Below are 25,629 nucleotides of genomic sequence, written 5' to 3' on the forward strand. Positions count from 1 at the left end.
TTTACATAAAATGCTACATTTATAAATACAAAACGTGACCATTTGAGATCTTTATTTTAACGTGGGGATTGTGTCGCGCAGGCGCAGTGTCAGTCTCGTGCATTGTGCCAGCACAGTGTCAAACATGGCGGCGCGCATCATTGCCCGGTGTGTCCGGTCACTGAACCAACGTTCAGTATTTATTAACCGTGTCAATAATGCTGCGATATTAACAGCAGCTCCGCTCACTCACAGCCGAACATTCTCACAGCTGACTTATGGACACAAGTCTTTGCTGACGCAGGTATGTGTTTGTGTGAATGACTGATGACGTCCAATGACCTACCCGTGTCTTTAGTTGCAATGACTTACATGATAGACTAACAACAATATTAAACATATTTAAGTTGCAACACAGTATATATATATATCCAAAGTTGGAACCAAATGAGTTGCGTATACAATCAGTAGTAATAATATTTCCCTAATTTAACTTACGTTATTGTGTCAAATCATTTGATTTGTCTCTTATTGAATTCCAGGCATTTACTTTTTGCTCTATACAATTATAATTTGTAAGTAGGCATGAAATGTTGCAAGATTACATGTATACAATTATGATTAAAATAATAATAATAATAATAATAAAAATACATTTAGATAATTTTTACATCATGTATATGTAGTTTTATCCTGGCTGTCTCTTGTGGCATATGCTAAATTTTGTATTAAAATGTGTTTTTCTGTATTGTCTTCCTTTTGCAGATCTCTGCCAGTTCGCTTCAGGTCTCTCAGTGGAGGCATTATGGTGATTTGCCCCCATTAACGCTAGAGACTATCCGTGACCGTGTTCTCTATGTGCTGAAGCTGTATGACAAGATCAACCCTGAGAAGGTAGATACTCAGATGGTCAGATGGAAATCATGTATTTTAATTTGGCTTAAAGTGGTCATGACATGCCTTTATATATATATATATATATATATATATATATATATATATATATATATATGTTCCTTAAGATGCACTTATAATATTAGTAAAGTATTTTGCACAAACATGATAATTTTTCACCCTCATTCTGGCCCTCTGTCAGAAATGCTCTGTTTTGGTGCTGCCTCTCCTTTAAGACCGTAAACGCTCACTGTTATGATTGGCTCTCTGCTCTTGACTGACCTGCTCTCTCTACTTGCCATCTCACTGCACCGCTACTGGGCGGGCTACAGAAGTGATAAGGTAAAATAGGCCTTGATGTGTTGTTGTGGAGGCAGACAGATGCAAATGTCTACCACAGTGTGACATCATAATGTGGAGGAAGTAGAGAACGTGTCGTTTTGACAGCTTGTTTTCAACAAATGCTTTTTTTTGCTGTGAGGAGGAAGTTTTGAGTTCTGAAACTTACAGTATGTTTTTATAGTACAATGACCTCTTATATGCCAAAAGATCAATGAAATTTTGATTCCTTATGTCATGACCCCTTTAAATATACTGTATTCCACTCTCTGGTGTCACAGTTTTGACAGTGATGATCAATCAATTGATATCATTCTTTATAGCTTCAGGCTACATCTCACTTCATGAAGGACTTGGGATTGGACAGTTTAGACCAGGTGGAGATCATCATGGCCATGGAAGATGAATTTGGTTTGTACATTTGTACTCTTTTTACATTTGTTGTTTAAAATTTTGTTTATAAGTTTCACAGAATTCCCACTGTAAGGAAATTTAAAAGTTAGGAATTGTAATTATTTATTGAAGACGAAACTTAAGGTATGAAGTGTTATGTCATTACAGATGGTAAATCTGTGCAGTGATCCCAAACATACTTATTGAAGTCCTCGGAGTATTCTCATCTAGTATATTTCTTCTAGTGTTATTAAAGAAATTGTTCACCCATAAATGATAATCTTCTTATCATTTACTCACCCTTATGGTGTTTCAAACTAGCATGACTTTCTTTCTTCCGCGTAACACAAACGAAGATATTTTGATGAAGATATGAGGTGTTTTTGTCCATACAATTCAAGTGAATGGTGACCAAACTTTCAAGCTCCAAAAAGCACATAAAGGCAGCATAAAGGTAATCCATAAGACTCCGGTGGTTTAATCCATGTCTTCTGAATACAATCCAATCGATTTGGGGTGAGAACAGACCAAAATATAACTCCTTTTTTCACTATAAATCTTGACATCAGCAGTCTCCTTGTTGGTCATTATTTCAAGCTTGATGTAATGAAGTGTAATCAAGCTTGAAATCATGATCGTGCCTAAAGACTGCAATGGCAAGATGAACAGTGAAAATCAGTTACATTTTGGTCTGTTCTCACCCAAAACCGATTGGATTGCTTCAGGAGACAAAGATTTAACCACTGGAGTCTTATTGATTACTTTTATGCTGCCTTTATGTGCCTTTTGGAGCTTCCAAATTTTGGTCACCATTCACTTACATTGTGAGGACCTACAGAGCTGAGATATTCTTCTAAAAATCTTTGTTTGTGTTCAGCAGAAGAAAGAAAGTCATACACATCTGGGATAGCATGAGGGTGAGTAAATGATGAGAGAATTTTCATTTTTGGGTGAACTATCCTTTTAACTTGGTAGTATCAGCATAGTAATACACACAAAAGACTCCCTTTTCAGTATGTGTGTGTGTGTGTGTGTGTGTGTGTGTGTGTGTGTGTTTACCTAACCACGTTTGCTCTCTTGTGCAGGTTTTGAGATTCCTGATGCTGAAGCAGAAAAGTTGATGACACCACAAGAGATTGTTCAGTACATCGCAGACAAGAAGGATGTCTATGAATGAGAATGACGAATTATTGTGAGTTTAATTACTATTCAAACGTTAAAGACAAATGTAAACAGAAAATTCAGTAATTTTGTTCCTGTTGGTGTCACATCAGGTGTGTTTGTTTTTCCTTTTTTATTCAGGTAAAGAGAATTCTGTCACATGAACAAGTCCATGGAGGTTTTGACAAACTCTTCTTTTTTGCCTGTTTTCTTTTTATATTTAGATAAATCTTAAAAATCTGTCTTCATAATTTTTTTTTTGGTTGCTTGTGATTTTCAGGTCTACATCTTTCTCTGCTAGGTGCATGCACAAGCGTCTTATTCAGACTTTAAGAGTGTGAAAATATTGTGAATATTCATATGAATACTACAGTAATAAAGACATTAAATCACTTTTAAAGGACCTCATGTATGTCTCTCTTCAGATGTATTAAGACCATTTAAACTATACCATCTTTGTCAGTGGGACTGGTCCTATTATTAAAAAAATATTTTGGGTTAAATACAAATTAAGCTCTATCTACAGCATCTGTGGCATGCAGTAAAATACCACAGAAGATAATGTCAACATCCATCAGTTTGTAAAAAAATGTGTATGGAAAGTCACTTGCAATGGAAGTCTAGGCTTCTATTGTAAGTGCATAGCTGTTAATGTGTTCATGCATATGTATATACACAATTCTTTGCTTTTTGACATATAAATCCTGTACAAACCCACAAAAAAAGAAAAAAGAAAAGAAAAAACCTAAAAGTGGTAATAAGAATGCAGCATCAGTAAGAGTGTGGTAGAGTACCAGAAGTTGTTAGAGTTTACATTTAAATGTTGGAGTGGCATTAGCTATGATCAGTAGGTCATGATAAAGCACATAGACACTTGCAAATTCATAGGTTCTGTTAAAATAAGTGGATGCCTAAATGATGGTTATGGGTTTAAAGTATGAGTCACCATACTACTATGTACAGTTGAAGTCAGAAGTTTACATACACTTAGGTTGAAGTCATTAAAACTAATATTTTAACCACTCCACAGATTTCATATTAGCAAACTATAGTTTTGGCAAGTTGTTTAGGACATCTACTTTGTGCATGACACAAGTACTTTTTCCAAACAAATTTTACAGACAGATTGTTTCACTTTTAATTGACTATATCACAATTCCAGTGGGTCAGAAGTTTACATACACTAAGTTAACTGTGCCTTTAAGCAGCTTGGAAAATTCCAGAAAATGATGTCAAGCATTTAGACAATTAGCTTCGGATATGAGGTGTACTGAATTGGAGGTGTACTTATAGATGTATTTTAAGGCCTACCTTCAAACTCAGTGCCCCTTTGCTTGACATCATGGGAAAATCAAAAGAAATCAGCCAAGAAATTGTGGACCTCCATAAGTCTGGTTCATCCTTGGGAGCAATTTCCAAATGCCTGAAAGCTACCACGTTCATCTGTACAAACAATAGTACACAATTATAAACACCATGGGACCATGCAGCCATCATACCACTCAGGAAGGAGATGCATTCTGTCTCCTAGAGATGAACATAGTTTGGAGCGAAAAGAGCAAATCAATCCCAGAAAAACAGCAAAGGACCTTGTGAAGATGCTGGAGGAAACAGGTAGACAAGTATCTATATCCACAGTAAAACGAGTCCTATATCGACATAACCTGAAAGGCTGCTCAGCAAGGAAGAAGCCACTGCTCCAAAACCACCATAAAGAAGCCATACTACAGTTTACAAGTGCACATGGGACAAAGATCTTCTTTTTTGGAGAAATGTCCTCTGGTCTGATTTAACAAAAATTTTACTGTTTGGCCATAATGACCATCATTATATTTGGAGGAAAAAGGGTGAGGCTTGCAAGCCGAAGAACACCATCCCAACCGTGAAGCATGGGGGTGGCAGCATCATGTTGTGGGGGTGCTTTGCTGCAGGAGGGACTGGTGCACTTCACAAAATAGATGGCATCATGATGAAGGAAAATGATGTGGATATATTGAAGCAATATCTCAAGACATCAGCCAGGAAGTTAAAGCTTGGTCGCAAATGGGTCTTCCAAATGGACAATGACCCCAAGCATACCTCCAAAGTTGTGGCAAAATGGCTTAAGGACAACAAAGTCAAGGTATTGGAGTGGCCATCACAAAGCCCTGACCTGAAGCATGTGTGTGCAAGGATATAAACCTAACTCAGTTACACCAGTTCTGTCTGGAGGAATGGGCCAAAATTCCAGCAACTTATTGTGAGAAGCTTGTGGAAGGCTACCCAAAACATTTGATCCAAGTTAAACAATTTAAAGGCAATGCTACCAAATACTAACAAAGTGTATGTAAAGTTCTGACCCACTGGGAATGTGATGAAAGAAATAAAAGCTGAAATAAATCATTCTCTCTACTATTATTCTGACATTTCACAGTCTTGAAATAAAGCAGTGATCCTAACTGACCTAAGACAGGGAGTGTTTTCTACGATTAAATGTCAGGAATTGTGAAAAACTGAGTTTAAATGTATTTGGCTAAGGTGTATGTAAACTTCTGACTTCAACTGTGACTACAAAAGACTATCTGGTATGTTATAGCACCACCCATTGGAAATGTTTGCCAAGTCCAGGAGAAGGGTCTGTCTGCGCCCTGCAAGACTACTACATGCACGACCCATCCCCTCCAAATAACCGTTGGATATCACATCCACATTTGGACTTTTCCAGAGTTGAATCCAAGAGAGTGCTACAAAGTTATATTAGGACACATTTTTATTTTCCAGCAGTAATTAGTAAACACTAATCAAATTAGTCAAATTCTTCCACTACAACCATTAACACACCACAAATAATATTAACAACTGTTAACAATGCTGAAGAAAATTATACTTTCACATTGTTGCCTAATGGATTAAAAAATTCCACATTTGTACATGGATTCCTGTAGTGACAGTTCAGAGGATTAAAACATAGTCTCATCCTTAGCATTTCCCTTAGAACTGTTATTTCTGATGACCGATATGTAACATTTTCTGTGTTAAAATACTTTTCCCTATCCTAGATTAATATGCAGAGACAACTATTAGTATGTCATTCATGGGTTAATTTTCTCGAAAACTGTAAACACCGTTTCTGTTGCTATGAAAATTGCTGTTTGAGAGACCCGCCCCAACAACATGGCTAAACCAATGGCGTGAGTTGGGGGCGGGACTATCTCTTTGTTTGACCAACGACAGACGAGGGGCGTATTCAAAAAGCTGTTTTGAAAACAAAGTTTATTTCTGCAATTCAGTTTGGTGGCGCTAGTAGCGCAAAAATGACATACTTCAGCCAGAGATATTCTATACAGAGATATCAACCTCTGCGCTTTTACTCTTTGTTAGTCTTCTCTGGCCAATCATATAACGGCTGAGGTTAATGGACCGCGTTCTGAGTTTACGACATTACGAAAACATTTTTTTTTTTTTTTTTTTTTTTACAGTTTACGTTGCACTTTTACTTGTGGTAGATTTTGAGATATTTCTATGTTAGTTAACGTATTTTGGAAATGTAATGTTTGTGGAATGTATTTCAGTGAGAGCGCTTTTGCTGCTGCGGATTTCAGCAGGAGAGTCTTAATCTATTTAAAAATATATATTATTTTATATCATAATTATTGGGGACACACACCAGTCATAATAGTCATTACATTCATATGATTACATATATAATATATTTATCATTACAATTTATTTAAGCATAATTTAATTGTTAAATCCTAAAAGCCAAAGGAAAAAAAACATAAATCTATTTATTTGTTTTCATGAGATAATATACAATATTGTACAAAATGTATAATATTTTAATATTAAACACTTATTTTAATTCAATAATTTTTGCGAGCTGGAGACAGTAAATAAAAGAATCTCTGAAGACTGGTATAAATTGTTATGGATCAGCTGGGGATGTGCGCGTGCATGTGAATAATTTTATTTGCCTTTTCAGCAGATTCGTTCAATGTGAATTGTCAATGAATAAAGAAAAGACGTTTTGCACATACAAAAAAAAACAAAAAAAAACAAACAAGTTGGTATCATTATTTTCATCGATGCTTTGTTTCATCGATGTCTGTTCCAATAAATTTGACAAAATTTTACGAGCGATTTTAACGGTTTCACAGGGTAACATCTGGTTTCCAATGTTAACGTGGGACATTGGTTTGAACTGGCGATTACACTTGTCAAGAGCAGTAAATCGCAAGTGAAGCTCTTTAATTTGCAACAGTAAAGCATCACAGGCTGAAATGTGTCAATAATAGAAAAGCTGGTTGGTCTAACGATAGCATGATCATAATCATATGAATAGACCTGAGTTCAATTCCCCAGTAAACATCTGCTAATTAAATTAATATAATAACATCCTGTACTTGTCAAAGGTTCTGTGCATGCAAATGTCGTATAATTATGATACCCATGACACTGCCAAAAGATGATCTTTCAGAAATGCAATTTTGTTTTTGTGTGGGGACTGGAGAGCATGTACAAGGCCAAACTGATAAATGATACTCTGAGAAAACATGAGAAAGATCTTCAGAAACAATGACTTCGTTTGTTTGGCAAAATCTTAAGATCTTAACTTAAATAAATAGTTTGACAATTTAAAAAAAGCCAGTAAAGTATAGACAGCGAAGTTCATAATATTCTTCTCAGTAATTCAGCCATTCTCAGAAAATTCAGTAGGTTATACTGTGATTACTGGCTGTCAGATTTGGTTGATATTTTGATAAATTTGTTTAAAACAATATAATAAATTGTGTCTGTGTTTTACAAAATAGTTTTCAATGGACCTATTTAAAGTACATCATAACCTGCAGCAATGATACAATTACACTTGATGAACCAGCATTTGAACTTGGGTCGTTGAGTGAAGCACCAACATGACTTACCACTGAACTGAAAATCCAATTTTTACTACCAGGTCATTTTGTTCATTTTTCAATGGTAGGAGAAAGTTACTCAAACCATTATGGTTAATTAAGCCATTATTCATTATAAAGGAAAAAATGCTATTGAAAGTATATTATTGACACTCATCAGCCTATGATGCTTTAGTGTTGTATATAAAAGAGTTCCACTTGTGATTTACTGCTCTTGACAAGTGTAAGCGCCAGTTCCCATTCAAACCAATGTCCCACCTCAACATGGGAAACCAGATGTTACCCTGTGAAACCGTTAAAATCGCTCTTAAACTGTGTCAAATTCATTAGAACAGACATCAATGAAACAACTCTGTTTAATAATGATACCAACATTTTTTATAATGTGCAGAACGCCTTTTCTTTACTCACTGACAATTCACATTGAACGAATCTGCTGAACAGGCAAGTAAAATTATTCACATGCACGCGCACATCCCCAGTTGTTTCATAACACCGTAAATGAGTCCTACCTATCGCTTATAAAACAGCAATTTTATCGTAGTAAACTCCACACATAGTTCATCTCAAAAGGATTGTTTAGTGTAAAACATGTTGAAGATTAGTGGAAAGGCGGTCGGTTAAATAAGTGATGAGCTGTTTCCTCACAAAAACAGTTTATTCAGCACGCGGATACATCTCCTACATAGACGTCCATAAAAATAAAAAACAGCCTTTTGTCTCCTCGCCAGTGTACTACTGCGTTGTGTTTTGATGCTAACCTTGTAGGCTCCGTTTTAGAATGGATCTGCTTCAGCTTTAAAAGTGCACTCAGTAATTTTGGTCTTTGTGTCATCTTGGAAGTACACTGACATTTAGCGGCTTGGATGCAACATCATTTAAAATAAGTGGTTTTCAGTTTCAGATGTCATTGTAGAAATTTAGTGTTCACAGTCATACATGATTACTTTGATCAGTGAGTGAAAGTGTCAAATAACAGGAAGGTTACTGAGAATAAGAGAGTAGTATGAGGCTGGTCATGTAATTCTAACATGGCTGCCCCCATGTGCGGACCCTCTCCATGTAGAATAAAACAGCTTTTATAAGGTTACTGATATAACTGGAGTCTTCATTTTAATGTGAATGGTCATGATTTCTTACATTGCAAAATTACAATTAATGTCTTTAGGAGTTAAACTTTTAAATGAGGAATCATTTTTTTTTTTTTATGAGTGCACCTTAAATAAAACGGAAATTGCTTAAAGCTGATATATGTAATTTAAACATATATAAACACACACACACACACACACACACACACACACACACACACACACATATATATATATATATATATATATATATATATATATATATATATATATATATATAAACATTGTTTTCGAAACAGCTTTCTGAATACACCCTCCACCAGCAACTGGTCAAACAAAGAGATAGTCCCTCCTCCACCTCACGCCACTGGTTGAGGAATGTTGTTGGGGTGGGTCTAAGCGGGCCACTCAAAACAAACAGTAATGTTTATAGCACCACAGAGACAGTGTTTACAGTTTTCAAGAAAATTAACCTATGAATGGCTTCTAGATGTTTCTGCATAATAAAGGGATATTTCACCCAAAAATAAAAAAAATTCTAAATTTACTCTTAAATTTACTCACCCTTATGTCATCTCAGATGTGTATGACTTTCTTTCTTCTGCAGAACACAAACAAAGATTTTTAGAAGAATATCTCAGCTCTGTAGGTCCATACAATGTAAGTGTATGGTGACCAGACCTTTCAAACTCCAAAAATCACATAAAGGCAGCATAAAAGCAATGAGAGTGAGTAAATGATGAGAGAATTGTCATTTTTGGGTGGACTATCCCTTTTTACTTGGCTATGTAAAGATGACTTTTTAGATGTGTTTTCAAGACTAGAAAGACTGTACAGTTGTCATTCCCCACCTAAGGCCTACATTAAACCTGAACGTTAGCTTGGCTTAACTTTCAATAAGATATATATCCTGCATATGCTGTATAATGCTATTTCGAGGTTCATGGATAAAGCAAGTCAGTTTCAGAAATACACAGCAAAGCAGTCATTATGTATTATTTATCTTTATTCTAGACTTTTTAAATAAGTGATGATGTGGCATTGCAATAAAATCAGACAGTTTTATTTAGCTTTGAGGTATACTTATAATCTTAGATTGATGAAATTTGTCAATTAAAAGAACTGTGGTTGTCGTTGGGTTCAACAGAGGTTAGATTTAACAGAACCTCTTAGCTTGCTCCTCTGGACTTTAGTGAGCCTATGTTTCCTTTTCAGGTGTAATAAATCCTTCTCCCTCCCTCTGTGTTAATGTGTGTTTTAGTATGTCACTGGGCGTCTGTGAACATACCTCTCACTGTGATGATGAGAGGCGAGTGATGGAAGCTCCAGGCATTTCCTCTTCTGTGTGTGTGAGTGTGAAGACATTTTTGTGCATCTAGGAAAATGTAAATATAAATAAATCTAAATAAAATTTAGGAAAATTTTCTCAGATTCAGACAAGGATTCACAGTTTCAGTCTTCGGCTGAAAGAAATTTGTGTTTGTGGAGAGTAACTGTCTCAAAAACTAGTGAGCTGCCTATGTATACTTAAAAAAAAAAAAGTACTGTAGTGGTGGTACCATGCACACTGATATGATCTGTTGGTAATACACATGGAAGGTAGTAGGGGTGTGTGATATGACCAAAATCTTATATCACAATATGAATAATTTTATATCACGATAATGATATATATCACGATATAGTAAAAGTTGTCTGGAAAATCAATACAAATTGGTTTATATGAAAAATAACCATATTGTAATGCCTATTTTTGGAACTCCAGTCAGTGAATTAAATACTTTATAAATTAAAACTACTTCCTCTTTATTTGGAAGAATACAAACAATGTCAAATTAAGTAAATAAATGTCAACAAATGTACATCATGCTGGGGGCTCCCTGGCCTGAAGGAAAGGAGGGAGGAGTGTGGCAGGGAGGAGGGCGGGGCCGGGTCTTGATGCTGCACACCCAGCCCCTAATCAGGCTAATCAAACCCTGGAGAGGGATAAAGGCGACCGGAGGCGGCAGTTAGAGAGAGAGAGTTACGGGCAGCTGCCCTGTATGTGTTTATGTTTGTGTCTTTTTGTTTAATTAACATTACTTTGATGCTTACCTTGTTACATTATTATTATTATAAACTTTGCTCAAGAAACTTAATATATTCTCAAAGCAATGCGACAAAGAAAATAAAACATAAGCAAAAAATATCCAACGAAAATAAACACTTCTTGAAGAAAATAAATATAATTAAATATAAAATAAATATAATATAACATTTTGAGGTGGAAACAGACTGCTTGTATTACGAGTGATTATCGTTGTGAGAACCACACATTTATAGTAAAAAAGGACCTAACTATTTATCTGTTTCTCACCCACACCTATCATGTTGCTTCTGAAGACATGGATTTAACCACTGGTGTTTTATGGATTATTTTTATGCTGCATTTATGTGCTTTTTGGACCTACAAAATATTGGTACCCATTCACTTGGATTGTAAGGACCTACAGAGCTGAAAAAGCTTCGGTTGTGTTTAGCAGAAGAAAGACAGCCATACACATTTAGGATGGCATGAGGGTGAGTAATGATGAAAGAACTTTCATTTTTGTGTGAACTATCCCTTTAAATTAATTTATAGTTTAAATTGATAGCACAAGTTTGCCAGGCAAGCACAAACACTTTCTCTGTTTTCTCTTAACCACTCACATTACTTAACTATCTAATGAGGACATTCCACAGAATTTTGCGGTTATATAAAGCTAATTGTAATTAGGCCTACCATAAAGTAACTTTGGTCCAAACCCTAAAAAAAAAAAAAAAAAAAAAAAAACAATAATAATAATAATAATAATAATAATAATAATTATACATTAAAACGTATTTTATGAAGACAAGTTTTGCCATGTTTAGTTTCTTTAAAAATGTAGCTTCTAAACTATATAGCTCAGAGCACACACACACACACACACACACACACACACACACACACACAAAACCTAGGTAATTAACCCAGTCTTGAAACCCCTCTGTCCCGTTAACTTTTTAACCGCTTCCGTCCAATTTTCCTCTTAAAAAGATGCCTAATCGCAATCATATGTTTACCCTGTGTTCTACACTCCGCAGGCGCCTGCGCACACGCGCATGTGTTTCATTTCACCGTGCTGCGGTCTGCTCGTCAACAGTGTCTCGGCGCGCGGATTGAGGGAGAATTTGACTCTTCTATAAAAAGAGAAAGAAAACGGCTATTAATCCCCGTGACACATATTTTCATATGTGTAGCCCCATCTACACCATATTTTAAGGTGTGTTAGATGTTCTTTATGGAATTAACTGTGAGGACGTACCCCTGCCTGGAATGTTTCAATTCACAAAATGCGTCGTTTTGTGTATGTTTTACTTTTTATCTTCGCTCCAGGTAAGACGATCATTTCATTTACACATAAGGGAACAAAAGACATTTGTGCTAGACATATAGAGTTGAAAACTAAACATAATGTTGTATTTTTATAGACTATATTATTTATAATAATAAAAAAATTACATTGGGTAGATTCTGTCATGATACAAAAGTTACTACAGTAATTGTTAATACTGTAATATCATAAAACAGTAATATGGAAACTCTCTCCTATAAAAAGTTCTGTGGCGGTACCATGGTACAGTGATAGTATCAGATAATAGTATCATGGTATTTACATGGTTATGTACTAGAAAGAACACCAAATACTACTATGTGGTACTACTTTATGTTTTTTTTTTTTTTTTTTTTTTTTTTTTTTTTTTTATGATAGTGGTTGCTAATACAAAGTTACCATAGTTTTCTTGTAGTAACTATGGTGTTTTGGCAGAAACATTTTAATGGTACCTTTATGTATGGGACTTTTGAAATAGGATTAAGTTTAATAAAACAACAGAATAAATAATAATATCTGTATAGTGCATCTGATGATAATAATGATGATGATGATAATGATTGTGTTTCTTTGCACAGGTAATGCACTGCTGAGCTTGAGTCCAGACTGTGGAGGTAAAATTAACATTCTTCGAGAGAGGAGTGGCTCTATCCAGTACTCTTTACCCGGTGTATTACACCCCACCAGCCCTACATTTAACAAGATTACTGAAAAGAGCACAAATAAACTACTGGATGTAACTTGCACTTGGATTATTTATGCGCATAAAAATCAGACAGTTTGGATAGATGTTATTTCTGTTGGTAATGGTGCTTGTCTTGGGATTACATTTGGGAATGAGGATAAACTGACCTATGAAAAAGAGGAGCATGTGCTATTTTCTGGAAGGGGGAGAACAGTCATTGAATGGAATTTGAGAAGGACTGTGAAAACTTCAGGTGCATTACATCTGAGTAAGTTCAATGACAGCAAAGTGTTATCCAAAACATATACAACCCCAATTCCGAAAAAGTTGGGACAGTATGAAAAATGCTAATAAAAACAAACAGGAGTGATTTGTAAATTATATTCACCCTACAACTACACATTATATTATGTTTTAACCTGTGAATTAAATTTTTTTTTTAATCGTTTTTTTTTTTTATGTACAGTAATTACAAATCAGATGATTGCAACATGCTCCAAAAAAGTTGGGACAGTCGATTGTTTTCCACTGTGAAACACCATTTATTCTAATAACACTTATTAAGCATTTGGGCGCTGAAGACACAAGTTTGTTAAGTTTAGAAAGTGAAATTTTACCCCATTCATCCATTATGCAAGTCTTTAGCTGCACAATTGTACAGGGTCTTCGTTGCTGTATGGTGTGCTTCATAACGCCACACATTGTCAATTGGACCATTCAGGACTGCAGGCAGGCCAATCTAGCACCTGCACTCTCTGCTCACACAGACATGCACTTGTAATCCGGGCAGTATGTGGTTTGAAAATTCTGGGACGTCCCTGGAAAAGACGGTGCTGGATGGCAGAATATGTTGCTCCCCATTTGTACATATCTGTCTGCATTCATGGTGTTCTCACAGATGTGCGAGTTACCCATGCCATGGGCACTGACACACCCCGGGCCCATGCAGACACTGGCTTTTGGACCTGACGCTAATAACAGCTTGGATGGTCCTTTTCCTCTTTGGCCCGGATAACACGACGGCTTTGTTTTTCAAAAACGTTTTTAAACGTGGACTCTTCAGACCAAAAAATACAGTTCCACTGATCGACTTTCCATCTAAGGTGAGACCGACCCCAGAGAAGTTGGCAGCACTTCTGGACAGTGTTGATGTAGGGCTTCTGCTTTGCATAGTAAAGTCTTAACTTGCATCTGTGGATGCAGTGGTGAGTGGTGTTGACTAACAAAGGTTTACTAAGTATCCCAAGCCCATTTTCATGATATCCATTACAGATGAATGATGTTTTTTAAGACAGTGATGTCTGAGGGATCAGAGATAACGCGCATTCAGAAATGGTTTTCGTCTTGCCCTTTACGCACCAAGATTTGACCAGATCCTTTGAATCTTTGAACTATATTGTGCACTGTAGAGGGTGAAATGCCCCAAATCCTTCCAATTTGTCTTTGGGTTACATTCTCAAAGTGCTGGATTATTTGCTGAAGCATCCCTTGGCAAATTGACAAGTCTTGAATGATCCATGCTCTTGAAGGACTTGGCTGTTTTTGGAGGCTCCTTATACAGTATACAGCACTTTGACACAATTGCCTCTCCTGTTTAACATCAACTTGTTATTTCAACTTGTCAAATTGTTATTACTCTTAAATTGCCCCTGTCTCAACTTTTTTGGAGCGTGTTGCAGTCAGCTGATTTGAAATTATTGTACATTTTCAAAAAAACATTGAAATTCAAAAAGTAAAACATCATATAATGTGTAGTTGTAGTGTTTTCAATATAGCAAAAATCTGAATATAATTTACAAATCACTCTGTTTTTATTAGCATTTTTCATCCTGTCACAACTTTTTTGGAGTTGGGGTTGTACAATAATATATGCATGAAGAAACTAGTTTGAATGAAATCTCACATTTCTGACATTTCTATTTCAGATGAAGTATTAACAATATGATCTAATTTGAAGGTCAGCTTGTGGTTGGGTATTTCCTCTGGTGTTGGAATTCTGTGTGTTGAATAATATTACTGTTTCCATTCCTCTTTGTGTGTGTGTTTCTCAGGATGGAACACGTCAGAGGACAGCCATATTCTTGCTTTGAGTCCTTACACACTCTCTGACACTGACCTGGTGTCTCCCTCTCTGAGTGGCTCAAACAGTGTGACATACACTCCAGACATTCCCAGCCCAAGCAATGTGGCCCCCAAAACATATACTAATGGAGGCGAAAGTGTATATCAGGGTGGAGGTGTATCTGACCTGGCCGATAAGAGCAGACCCCTCTTTCTGCAGGAAAACACAAACAATAGACAGGAAACGGCTGGATCCTGGATCTCCGACCTCATACATGCTGGCACACATTCTTATCCTAATACACACTCTGGGACAGATACAAATTCTGCCCCTAAAACACACATGAACACACTCGCAGCATTGTCCCACGAACCTTCTCTGGCTCAGTTTTCCACTGAATTCCAGTCACCATTGCTGTCTTTAGGCACTACACCCAGTCAGGCAACTGATGTTATTGCAAAAACAAGCACAGTTTTAGACACAAGCGATGTAACACACAATGAATTGCATACAGGAAGTTCACAGCTCACAGATATTCACACATTTGCTAAAATTCACTCTAGCACACTTAGGGGTAAAAGAGGTGATCCGCAAACTTCAGTGTTTCTGACAGCCAGCTTCCTTCCTATCAGGCCACGTAATAGAGGCACCAATCAAGAGCCACTGAACGAAACTTCTAAACAGACAGACTTCCTCAGTGACAGTCCTAACAAGGATCACCACAAGGTTACCACAGTGACGGTCCCTAACAGGGACAAGTTTACAATATCAAAGAGTATTGAAAAGAGTCAGTTCCATCAGAATACTTTTGGAATCACCCATGACAACCGACCTATAGGATCGGAAATGGACAGAACGGATCGCTCTCCAAGGTCAACTCATCCAAATCTAAACATTATTAATCAAACACACCCAACAATCTACAGAGATTCAGTAATGGTTAGTAGCACACCTGCTGCGGTTTCAGAGCAAACAGACGTTAATCAAACCAACCCATTAATGTTTTCTGATAACGATACGACTGAATACTCAGGTTACTCCAAGTCTCTTGATTTTACAAGTGGAATAACTGAACTCCCAATAAATGTTACCATCCTCTTTACTACGGAGAATGAACCAACAACCTCAGGCGAAACAGAACGCATGCTTTCAACAAACCAGTTTGCTCACACGTCACATATCACAAAGGCTCAACACACACAGGAATCTTCTTCAGTAGCATCAACCATTCACATCTCACACAGCATCCAAACCCAGCACAGTCCAATCAACCAACAAACCAGCTCAGCATCTGCGTCCATCACTACTGAAATCTCTGACCTGACCTCACACATCAATAATGAAATCAGTGCCTTCACATCCTTCTCAACTAATACCCCTAGCAAGAGTTCTAGTACACCAGAAGGGGGTAAAGAACCATCTCCATATGAAAATGATTGCCTCAAAATTACATGCACCTCATATTTACCCACTACAGTGAGACAAGATGAAGAAAGACAGGAAAGCCCCATTACAACGCCTTCATCAATCCCTTCATCCAGTTCTACCAATCCTCAGATTAATCCCAACGTGACCTCTAATACCATGGTTGAAGGTACAACTAATGTAAGATTTGACAACCACACAGATTCCAAGGAACTTGATATGTCTCCATCAGAGTTCCATACCTATAGTCCAACAAACTCTCCACTAATGCAATCAAGTACGCATGCCGAACCACCAATACACACACTTACCCCTCAGTATTCACCTCCACCTTCTGAAAACACACAGAGCAATGTAGGATTTTCTACTGTGATTAATGACCAAGCAAGCAGTGATCAAGCTGTGGATGTAAGTAACTCCAGTACTACTTCTAGTAGTGTGACTACTTCCAGTAGTTTGAAGACAACTCTTGGTTTTTCTCCATTTAATGACATTCATAGGGGATCAACGGAGAACACTGATAGCATCACCAACCACACTGCAGGGGCTGTTGGGACATTGAGTCCTTCATCTGATGACATCAAATCTACCTTCATCTCTCACAGCTCTCCAGTCAGTATGTCTGATCATGCTATTCAAACCACCTCAACAGTTAGCATAACCACTCCACATTGGGACACCAGCCAGACTTCTATAACTAATCCACAACCCAAAATGACTCCACATTCTACATCCACAGAAAATCCTTCAGTGCACCTCCGTTCGCACACTCTAGTGCCACAACCCAGCACCGTCAGACCTTCAAAACATACGACCACAAACTCTTATCTTACTCAAACGAAATCACACACAGGATTTACACACACAATCACTCCGACTCTTGGATCTACACAAGCAATCAGTCAGACTCAGTCTTGGATCCATTCTACTACATCCAGCTCTGACAGGAAATGGCCACACAGGAGGCATTTTTTCATAGTGGAGGATCAACCAGCAATAATAAAGGGTGAGTACCATTTCTGTCAACTGTGCTCAACAAAAGGCAGTTTCCCACTTACAGTCCCAGTACTTTTCCCTTAGTAACTTTCTAGATGAGAACTTTTACGAGGAACGGAACACCCGAGGAGACTTTTTCTCTTTTTGCATTCGCATTCACAAAAGTAACCCCTGTAGTGATGTCATCTAGTGTCGACCATTTTTCTTCTGACGTTGTTGACACGCACGATTCAATAGCAACAACAACAACAAAATCAACGGAGGACCGGAGGATGGCAGGATCGGAGCTACGCTTTTGTTAGGGCTGTCTTATATGAACTTTGGCTGCATCCGAAAACTTAGGCAGCTGCTTTGCTGCCTAAACAGTTAATGGTTTAAGCGACATCGTTTTTGGATGAATGGAACTCTTAAGGAAACATATCTCTGAACAGTTTAAAAAGTCCCTTATTTCATCCTACCTCCTTATACAGCCTCCAAAGGCAGCATTTTCCCATTTTCAGATGCAGCCTGTGTCTTCAGGTTACGGTTTTAGACTCGCCGCGTGAGCGGTGTGAGTGATGCTGCGTCACAAAGCCGCAGTGAGAGGAGAGGGGTGGTGGTCAGACTTCCATGCAAACTCAGCGGACATCATGTTGAAAATGCACAATAAACCTTTTTATCAGCACAATCTTTTACAATAAAGGCTTTTATGACTCAACATAAATTACTTTACTGAAATACTCACTCAATAGCCATGTTTCCACTATCGGGCAAAATGAGGGCATGCTAGTGCGTGCCAGGGCCAGTTGCATTCCCACAGTCACTTCCGGGGCTTCATCGTACCGCCTCTGGGCCTTCTTGGGGCCAATGGCCTTTGGCCTGCTGATTACCCTTGGGCCAAACAAGGCCAACTGGGGAGTGAAATGGGGTCAATGTCAAAGGCGGAGTTTCACCGAACTTGCCAGGTTGTGTATCCAGCACACAATGGTAGAAATTAGGGAAAAAATTTAAATTGCGGGTACAGTACAAATCCGTTAAAACACACAATAGACAAAGCGGTGCCCAAAGAAACAACTTTCCGTGGTTCGTCGTCATGGATGGTGTGCTGGGACATCGTCCTGCTGTTAGTGGAGAGACCACTCAGGACACCATGGCAGTTACAGTCGGTGAGTTGTCAACGCTAACTTATCTTGCTAGCTAGCTAAAGTTTACAAACAATATAAACTTGATATTCTAGATAACATGATAACTCAGCTTGAACTTCCCTCTTGCTTGTGAAATGGACAGGGTGTGTGATATTGGCACCAGGGTGGCGTGAAAGGCAGATTTTAGGGCAGTGCTGCGGGGCTATTTGCCCAATGGTGGGAACGCAGATAGATTCTGGTCTCGTGGCTTGATGTCTGAGGCTATTGACCCCAGCTGGTCAGTTGATAGCCCTGGCTCACACTGGCCCGATAGTGGAAAAGCGACTATTTATTTAAAAAAAACATCTTGATGCAAGTTAACCACACAGTAACAGGCACGCACTTCCCTCATGTAAACTAGATTTTATGATGGTTTAGTGAATAAAAGAGTTCAATTACCCACTCTCGATAAACATCTGATTATTTATATCGGTCATCCCATGAAAAATCCGATGTAGTAATCCAGAAATCACTTTATTTTGTGTATAGTCACATAGTACAAACAGTACAGATGCGATGAAAACTCAAAGCTCTCCTCTCCTGATGAAGTCATACACACACACACACACACACACACACACACACACATATGTGAAACGTGTGATCCTCTTTGGATACTTTGTTTGTTATATGTTATATCTGTTAAGAGAATTGTAAAATTAGCGCAGTCCTCTGAGTAGCAGGCTAGCAGATAAAAGTTTGTTTACAAATGCTGCCTGCAAAGCTATTTGTGCATCATAGGTTTTTGACCAATCACAGGCTGCAACATCTCCAACAGTCACTCTATGGCCCTCAAGTACCTACCCCGGAGTAGGAGCTAAAAATGTCCCTTAAAACGGCTAAATTCATCTTGTTTTAAGGATTTTAGATATTTTTACTGGACAACAAGACAACAAATACTGGATAAAACAATTTCGCTGCATGCTGGTCTAAACTGGTCTTTTCAGCAGTGATAAGTACAAACAATCTGAAAAAAAAAAAATCACCATTTAGCAAAATTTTAACAAGATTGATTGATGTCAGGCTCCTGTTTTATCCTGATTTGCACTCTTCCAAACATTGAGTACATACCTTTCTTGTACATTTAGATCGTTGGTCCATTTATTTGTTTTCCTGAAAAACATATTTTTTTCTGTTTCTTAGAGAAAACATTTCAAGTTCTCTTACAAGTCATCCTGGAAGGAAACTTTGCTCCTAGTATGAGGCTCCTTGAGGTAAAACCATTAGTATGTTATTGCTTATATACTGTTGCTACTGCAGTGTTTTGAGTTGATAGTTTATGTTGTCATCTGATTGGTATTGCAATGATGTCCTGGAAATCATCCTCTCCTGTAGATGGAGCCATTTCTTCAGAGCGTTTCTGGGTACCAGAGTCAACATGTGACCTGGCACAGGTAAAATGCCAACCTGTATATGTGTAATAAGTTGACATATGAACATAAATTATGAATGTTCAAAACATATGAATGATATTGCATTAGAAAACAAAACATTAACCCAAATTACATCTGAAAACAAATAATTCTAGACCTTTTCTCACATCTAACTTTTTTGAGCCATTTTGCAATTACTTTTAAAGTCATTTTTGTGGATTTTTGCAGTCACATCCCTTACAATCCAACCTGGCGTAGTTTATCACAATAAGTCTACAAACAGTTTTCTTCTAAAAGGTGCACTCAGTATTTTTTTCCTCATTAAAAAAAGTTTAACTCCACAAGACAAGGAAATCCTGACCACTCACATTAAAATTAAGAATCTAGTCATAACAGTAACCTTATTAAAGCTGTTTTATTCTGCATGGAGAGGGTCCGCACATGGGGGCAGCCATGTTAGGATCACATGACCAGCCGAATACTACTCTCTTATTCTCAGTAACCTTCCTGTTATTTGACACTTTCACTCATTGATTAAAGTAATCATGTCTGACTGTGAACACTCTGAAACTGAAAACTATTGATTTTAAATGATGTTGCATCCAAGCCGCTAGGTGTCAGTGTACTTCCAAGATGACACAAAGACAAAAGTTACTGAGTGAACCTTTTAAGAAAAGTTTTAAGAAAAGTTCCTTTACAGTAAAAGCCACTTGGTTTGATATTTTGAAGTGTGGCTGAAGTGTCCAACTAGTTTTTTTGTCCACTGTATGTCAGAGTGTTGATGACCCATGTCGAATTGATTGGTGGTGCTTTTTGTTTTTTGTCATCAGTGGTCCAGTTCTGCAAACAGTAGTTAGATTTGAGACAGTGGAGGCACTTTCCTGGCTGGGGAGGGTTAAGTCTCTGTTACAGGAGGCAGGATTAAATCCACTGCCAAAAAAAGGAATATTTGTTGGTGGATTTAGAGTACAAAATATTACAGTAGGAGGTAAGTGACCAGCAAGGATATTTTAACCAGTTACATCTGTCCCAGTTATCATCAATCAACATTATTTGTGGCGTTAGCACAAAAATTAAGTTCGACTCGCCCTTCCTTTTCTTTGAAAAACAAAACAAAAACCAGGTTACAGTGAAGCACTTACAGTGGAAGTGAAGGGGACCAATCTGGAAACCTTAAAATACTCACCATTTCAAAAGTATAGCCACAAGATATAAACAATATGTGTGTTAACATGATTTTAGTGTGATATAATCACTTACTAACCTTTTCTGTGTAAAGTTAGATATAATTCTACAACTTCATTGCCATGATGACATAACGGCATAAACCCTAAAATGACCGTAAAACTATGATATTAACAACTTTACAGCTCAAGTAATACACAGGTTTTAACCATTTTAAATTAAAAGCTTCACATTTTTTCCTTTAAACACTCCAAAAATTGGACCCAATCACTTCCATTGTAAGTACCTCACTGTATCTTCGATTTTTGCTTTTTTCAAAGAAAAGGAGGGACGATTCGAAATAATTTTTTGTTGTAATCAACATTATGTCTCAAATGCTGTCAATTGAGCTTAACTTGCTTTGAACCTGAAATATTCCTTTAATTGGAATCTCAACCTCTCAACTTTCTTTCTTTCTCTCTCTCACACAGTTTTGCATTCAGATGTTTGTGAATGGCTGTTCGAATGCCCATCTGGCTTTCAGTGTGTTTCTTCAAAGGGTAATGCCACCTGTAGGTCTGTGTGCCACTCTGACTACTGTAAACATCAGGGTATCTGTGTCCATCGCCCCGGGCAACAACCTATCTGCCAGTGAGTTACTTTTTACAGTTACATGCAGTGTTGCTTTGAACTTTTACCAAGCTCTTGCTACACTGTACGTTTGTTCTTTTTTGAAGGTGTCCTGTTGGGGAGGATTACTGGTTTATGGGTCAGCGCTGTGACCTGCGCATGACCCGGCCACGTTTGGTGGGCGTGTGCTTTGGGGTACTAATCACTGTAGCCGCAGTTATGGCCCTCCTGGCTTATCTCGCAGTGCGTCGTTTTAAAACCATGCTTCTGCAAGCCAAAGTGGAGCAAACGCGCAGCAGGTATTACACACAAACAATCAAACTAATCTCTGTCTAAACACACACCCATACAATCATCTATGATGTAGTAGCCTGATTTTGTTATTGGAAATAATTAGCAGGAAATCATTGCTTTTTTTTATAGATATGGAGGGACTGAACTGAGAAACACAAATAAACACTTATATGTGAATGATGTTAATATTCCATTGTCTTCTGTGTGTGTGTGTGTGTGTGTGTGTGTGTGTGTGTGTGTGTGTGTGTGTACAGTTACCGCCGATTCAATCACTTCGATGAGCTTTCAGCTCGTTTTTGGGGAAAGTCGTGGCCGGGCTCAGAGGACTCTTTGGATAATCCCGCCTTCACCCGCTCAGATGAATTACTACACCTAAGAGCACTTGATCGTACCTGCTGTTACCATGACGACACTCTTTCTGTTGTCTCCACATACCATGGTAGTGGAACACAACTCAACACCATATATCCTCACAGGTACCATAGATTATTTCCATATTACTAAATGTATAATTTGGTTTGTGTTGAAAAAAATGATAATTTGATAAATCTCGGTATTGGCCAGTATGTCTTTTTTTTTTATCATCAGTATCAGTCTGAATTTGCAGATATTGGAAGCAGATAATATTTGCGCTTATTTTTCAGATTTAAAATGTCTATCCCAGGTTTCAAAAGGATAAAACTGTTTTTCATCTTTTACTGAACATTATAGTGTTTTGATGACATTTTCATCAAATTTCATTTGAAGCTAGTAAAATTGTGGCCTGGAGCTTTACAGTGAACATTATTTTTTTTTAACACAGACAAAATTGATATTTATTTTTATATGCAAAATTTAGATTTAGATTATTGGCCATCATACCTGTTATTGGCCAGAACATAAAAATAATTAGCAGTTATGTGTATCAGTTATCAGTGTAAATTCAGTCATTATATTAAAATTAAAAGAGAGAGAGAGAAAAAAAAGAATTAATTTATTTTCTTTTTGGTTGATGGTTAACGTACAAAACTACATGTTATTACCATGCTTTTTGTCAGGGTATTATGGTGATATCAAACCTTTGAAAAAATACCATGGTATGGATATTTTGATCAGCTATGGCATTACCATCTGATACCATTATTGGTATTGGTTTGATTGGTTGTATCTGTATATTTTGTGTATCATCAACAAAGGGATAAAAAATGCACAAAACATTTTTTGCTTAGATATGCTTTTCTGTGTATGTTTGGGCATACAGTTCTCAGTATGGTTTGGATCTCAGCAACTGCAGTTTAGCGGATTGTGTGGTGGACTCTGGGAAGGCCAGTGATCTATCTGTCAGTAGCTGGCCGATTGAGCCAATTCAGTGGACACCCTTCCCTTTATTGCAGCAGCTCAACAGAAATACTAACACGGTAAGTGTTACTTACAAAGTAAGTCATACTTACACACAATCTCATATATATTGTTGTAATAGCTAAAATAAAGACAGAAATGTATTTCCTGTTCAGGTGAAAGCCTCTCGTCCTCGCTCTTACTGTGAAGGCATGGAGCTGGTCGATTTAGAGAAGAGCTGGACAGCTTAATGGAGACACTTAAAAAAAAGTATTTATTGGCAACACTAATAAAGTGTTAAAGGAACACAGAATTCTTGTGTTTATACAGAACAACCTTGATAAAATCTCATTTAATTGGGAAAAAAAAAATGTACTGAAAAAATGTACATGGACAATATTGTTCATACTAATGGATGTGTAAAACCAGAATATTACCTTTTGGGGCAATTGTCAGTGTTATGCCAATAATATGTAATTTTTTTGTTGTTGTTGGTGATTGATTTTTTTTTTTTTTTTTTTCATTACATGTGCCAACAGCTCATTCTAAAGCAATTGAAATAAAATATTGAGATTAAAATCTTTTGTTTATAATGATAATATTTTGCTTCAAAAACAGCGTATACATTTCTTCGTACCCTCAGTTGGTAAAACGAATTTTCAAAAGTGGACAAATTGGTCAGCCACAATGCATTACAAATACATTGTTCCAAAGCTGTAAACACAGACTATTACAGTTTAAAGGAATATTCCGGGTTCAAAACAAGTTAAGCTCAATTGACAGCATTTGTGGCATAATGTGGATTACCACAAAAAATAATTTTGACTCGTTCCTCCTTTTCATTTAAAAAAAGCGAAAATCTGAGTTACGGTGAGGCACTTACAATGGAAGTGAATGGGGCCAATCTGATACTTAATAAACAATAAAATACTATTTTAAAAGTAAATCCAGATGTAAGCAATATGCATGTTAACATAAGTTTAGTGTGACAAAAAATGCTTACCAACTGTTTTTGTGCAAAGTTATATCCAATTTTACAACTTTGTTGTCATGAGGAAGTAATGCCGTAAACACTAAAACTCTAAAACGGCCATAAAAATGACAATTTAAGCAATGTTACAGCTCAAATAACACACAAGCTTTAACAGATTAATTAAATTCAGTGCTTTTATAAAATTAGAATCTTCACATTTCTGCCATTAAACCCTCCAAAAATTGGCCCCATTCACTTCCATTGTAACCTTGATTCTTACTTTTTTTAATGAAAAGGACAGATGAGTCTAAATTATTTTGTGGTAGTCAACATTATGCTACAAATACTATCAAATGAGCTTAATTTATATTGAACCCGGAATATATCAGATTAGCCAAACAAAAAGAAATACTTTGTCCCTGTAGCAAAGAGATCAATGCTAAATGTAATAGTTCACCCAAAGATGACAATTCTGTCATCATCTAAACACATTAATTTAGCTCATAACCCATATAATTTTTCTTTTCCCATGGAAATCAAAAGCGAATATTTAATAATAACCAAACTGCTCTTTTCCATATAATGAAAGTAGGTCATAACTGGGGTTGCCAATCACCAAAATGGTTAAAAAAGTATCATAAAAGTAGTCCAGTCAACTCATGTGTTATAATCCAAGTGTTCTAAATCCATACAATAATTTTGTGTGAATAACAGACTGAAATTTCAGTGTAGTGCATATAACTTCATATAACTGAAATTTTAACCAGACTGGATACAAATTAGCACTGAAAAACTTCCAATTTGAGGCTGCTGAAAATCTGATGTTTCTAAACAACTGTTACATTATTAGCTAAAATACTAGTGTTATTGTAACTTTTTCCTTAATTTTGTTATTACAAAGAAACGAGTCGCAGTTAATCTAGGATATATTGTTCCATTTTAAATCACATTACAGTTTTAAGCACTGACTAGAAGAACTTTTGTGCTTAATTGCAGATGTGTGACTGTAAAAGGAAACCTGACATGAATATCATACATTGTTTTTAGAGTAATTAGGAGAGGACGTGATGATCAAAATACCAAAAAATAGCAATTTGCTTGTACTTTGCTGTCCTTATGTGGCCATTATTTATATTGCATCTTAATAGTTCCAAGGACAAGAGAGCATATCCTCTTTTAAAGGGATAGTTCAAAGAAAAATTACAATTCTCTCATCATTTACTCACCCTCATGCCGTCCCAGATGTGTATGACTTTCTTTCTTCTGCTGAACACAAACAAAGATTTATGACTCCTGTGGTTAAATCTATATCTTCAGAAGCGATATGAGAGGTGTGGGTGAGAAACCGATCAATATTTAAATCCTTTTTTTTTTTTTTTTGATTCTTTTTTTTTACTATCAAT

The 25,629-nt window shown here is 36.9% G+C and overlaps 2 protein-coding genes across 2 annotated transcripts; both read left to right on the top strand.

The window, feature by feature from the left end:
- The first annotated feature begins 91 nt into the window (after positions 1 to 91).
- On the top strand, positions 92 to 3,159 carry ndufab1a (NADH:ubiquinone oxidoreductase subunit AB1a). Its single transcript, XM_051702778.1, has 5 exons — positions 92 to 283; positions 745 to 873; positions 1,536 to 1,623; positions 2,691 to 2,797; positions 2,908 to 3,159. Exons 1-4 carry the CDS (start codon positions 125 to 127, stop codon positions 2,780 to 2,782), a joined length of 468 nt encoding a protein of 155 aa, XP_051558738.1. The 5' UTR covers positions 92 to 124; the 3' UTR covers positions 2,783 to 2,797; positions 2,908 to 3,159.
- An 8,743-nt stretch (positions 3,160 to 11,902) lies between these two features.
- si:ch211-14k19.8 (uncharacterized) lies at positions 11,903 to 23,832 on the top strand. Its single transcript, XM_051702776.1, has 11 exons — positions 11,903 to 12,146; positions 12,723 to 13,097; positions 14,881 to 17,322; positions 19,619 to 19,689; positions 19,811 to 19,869; positions 20,679 to 20,836; positions 21,504 to 21,663; positions 21,750 to 21,941; positions 22,191 to 22,412; positions 23,177 to 23,333; positions 23,430 to 23,832. Exons 1-11 carry the CDS (start codon positions 12,104 to 12,106, stop codon positions 23,502 to 23,504), a joined length of 3,954 nt encoding a protein of 1,317 aa, XP_051558736.1. The 5' UTR covers positions 11,903 to 12,103; the 3' UTR covers positions 23,505 to 23,832.
- Positions 23,833 to 25,629: the final 1,797 nt, after the last annotated feature.

Source organism: Myxocyprinus asiaticus, chromosome 7, assembly GCF_019703515.2.
Source record: "Myxocyprinus asiaticus isolate MX2 ecotype Aquarium Trade chromosome 7, UBuf_Myxa_2, whole genome shotgun sequence".
Classification (NCBI taxonomy): domain Eukaryota; kingdom Metazoa; phylum Chordata; class Actinopteri; order Cypriniformes; family Catostomidae; genus Myxocyprinus; species Myxocyprinus asiaticus.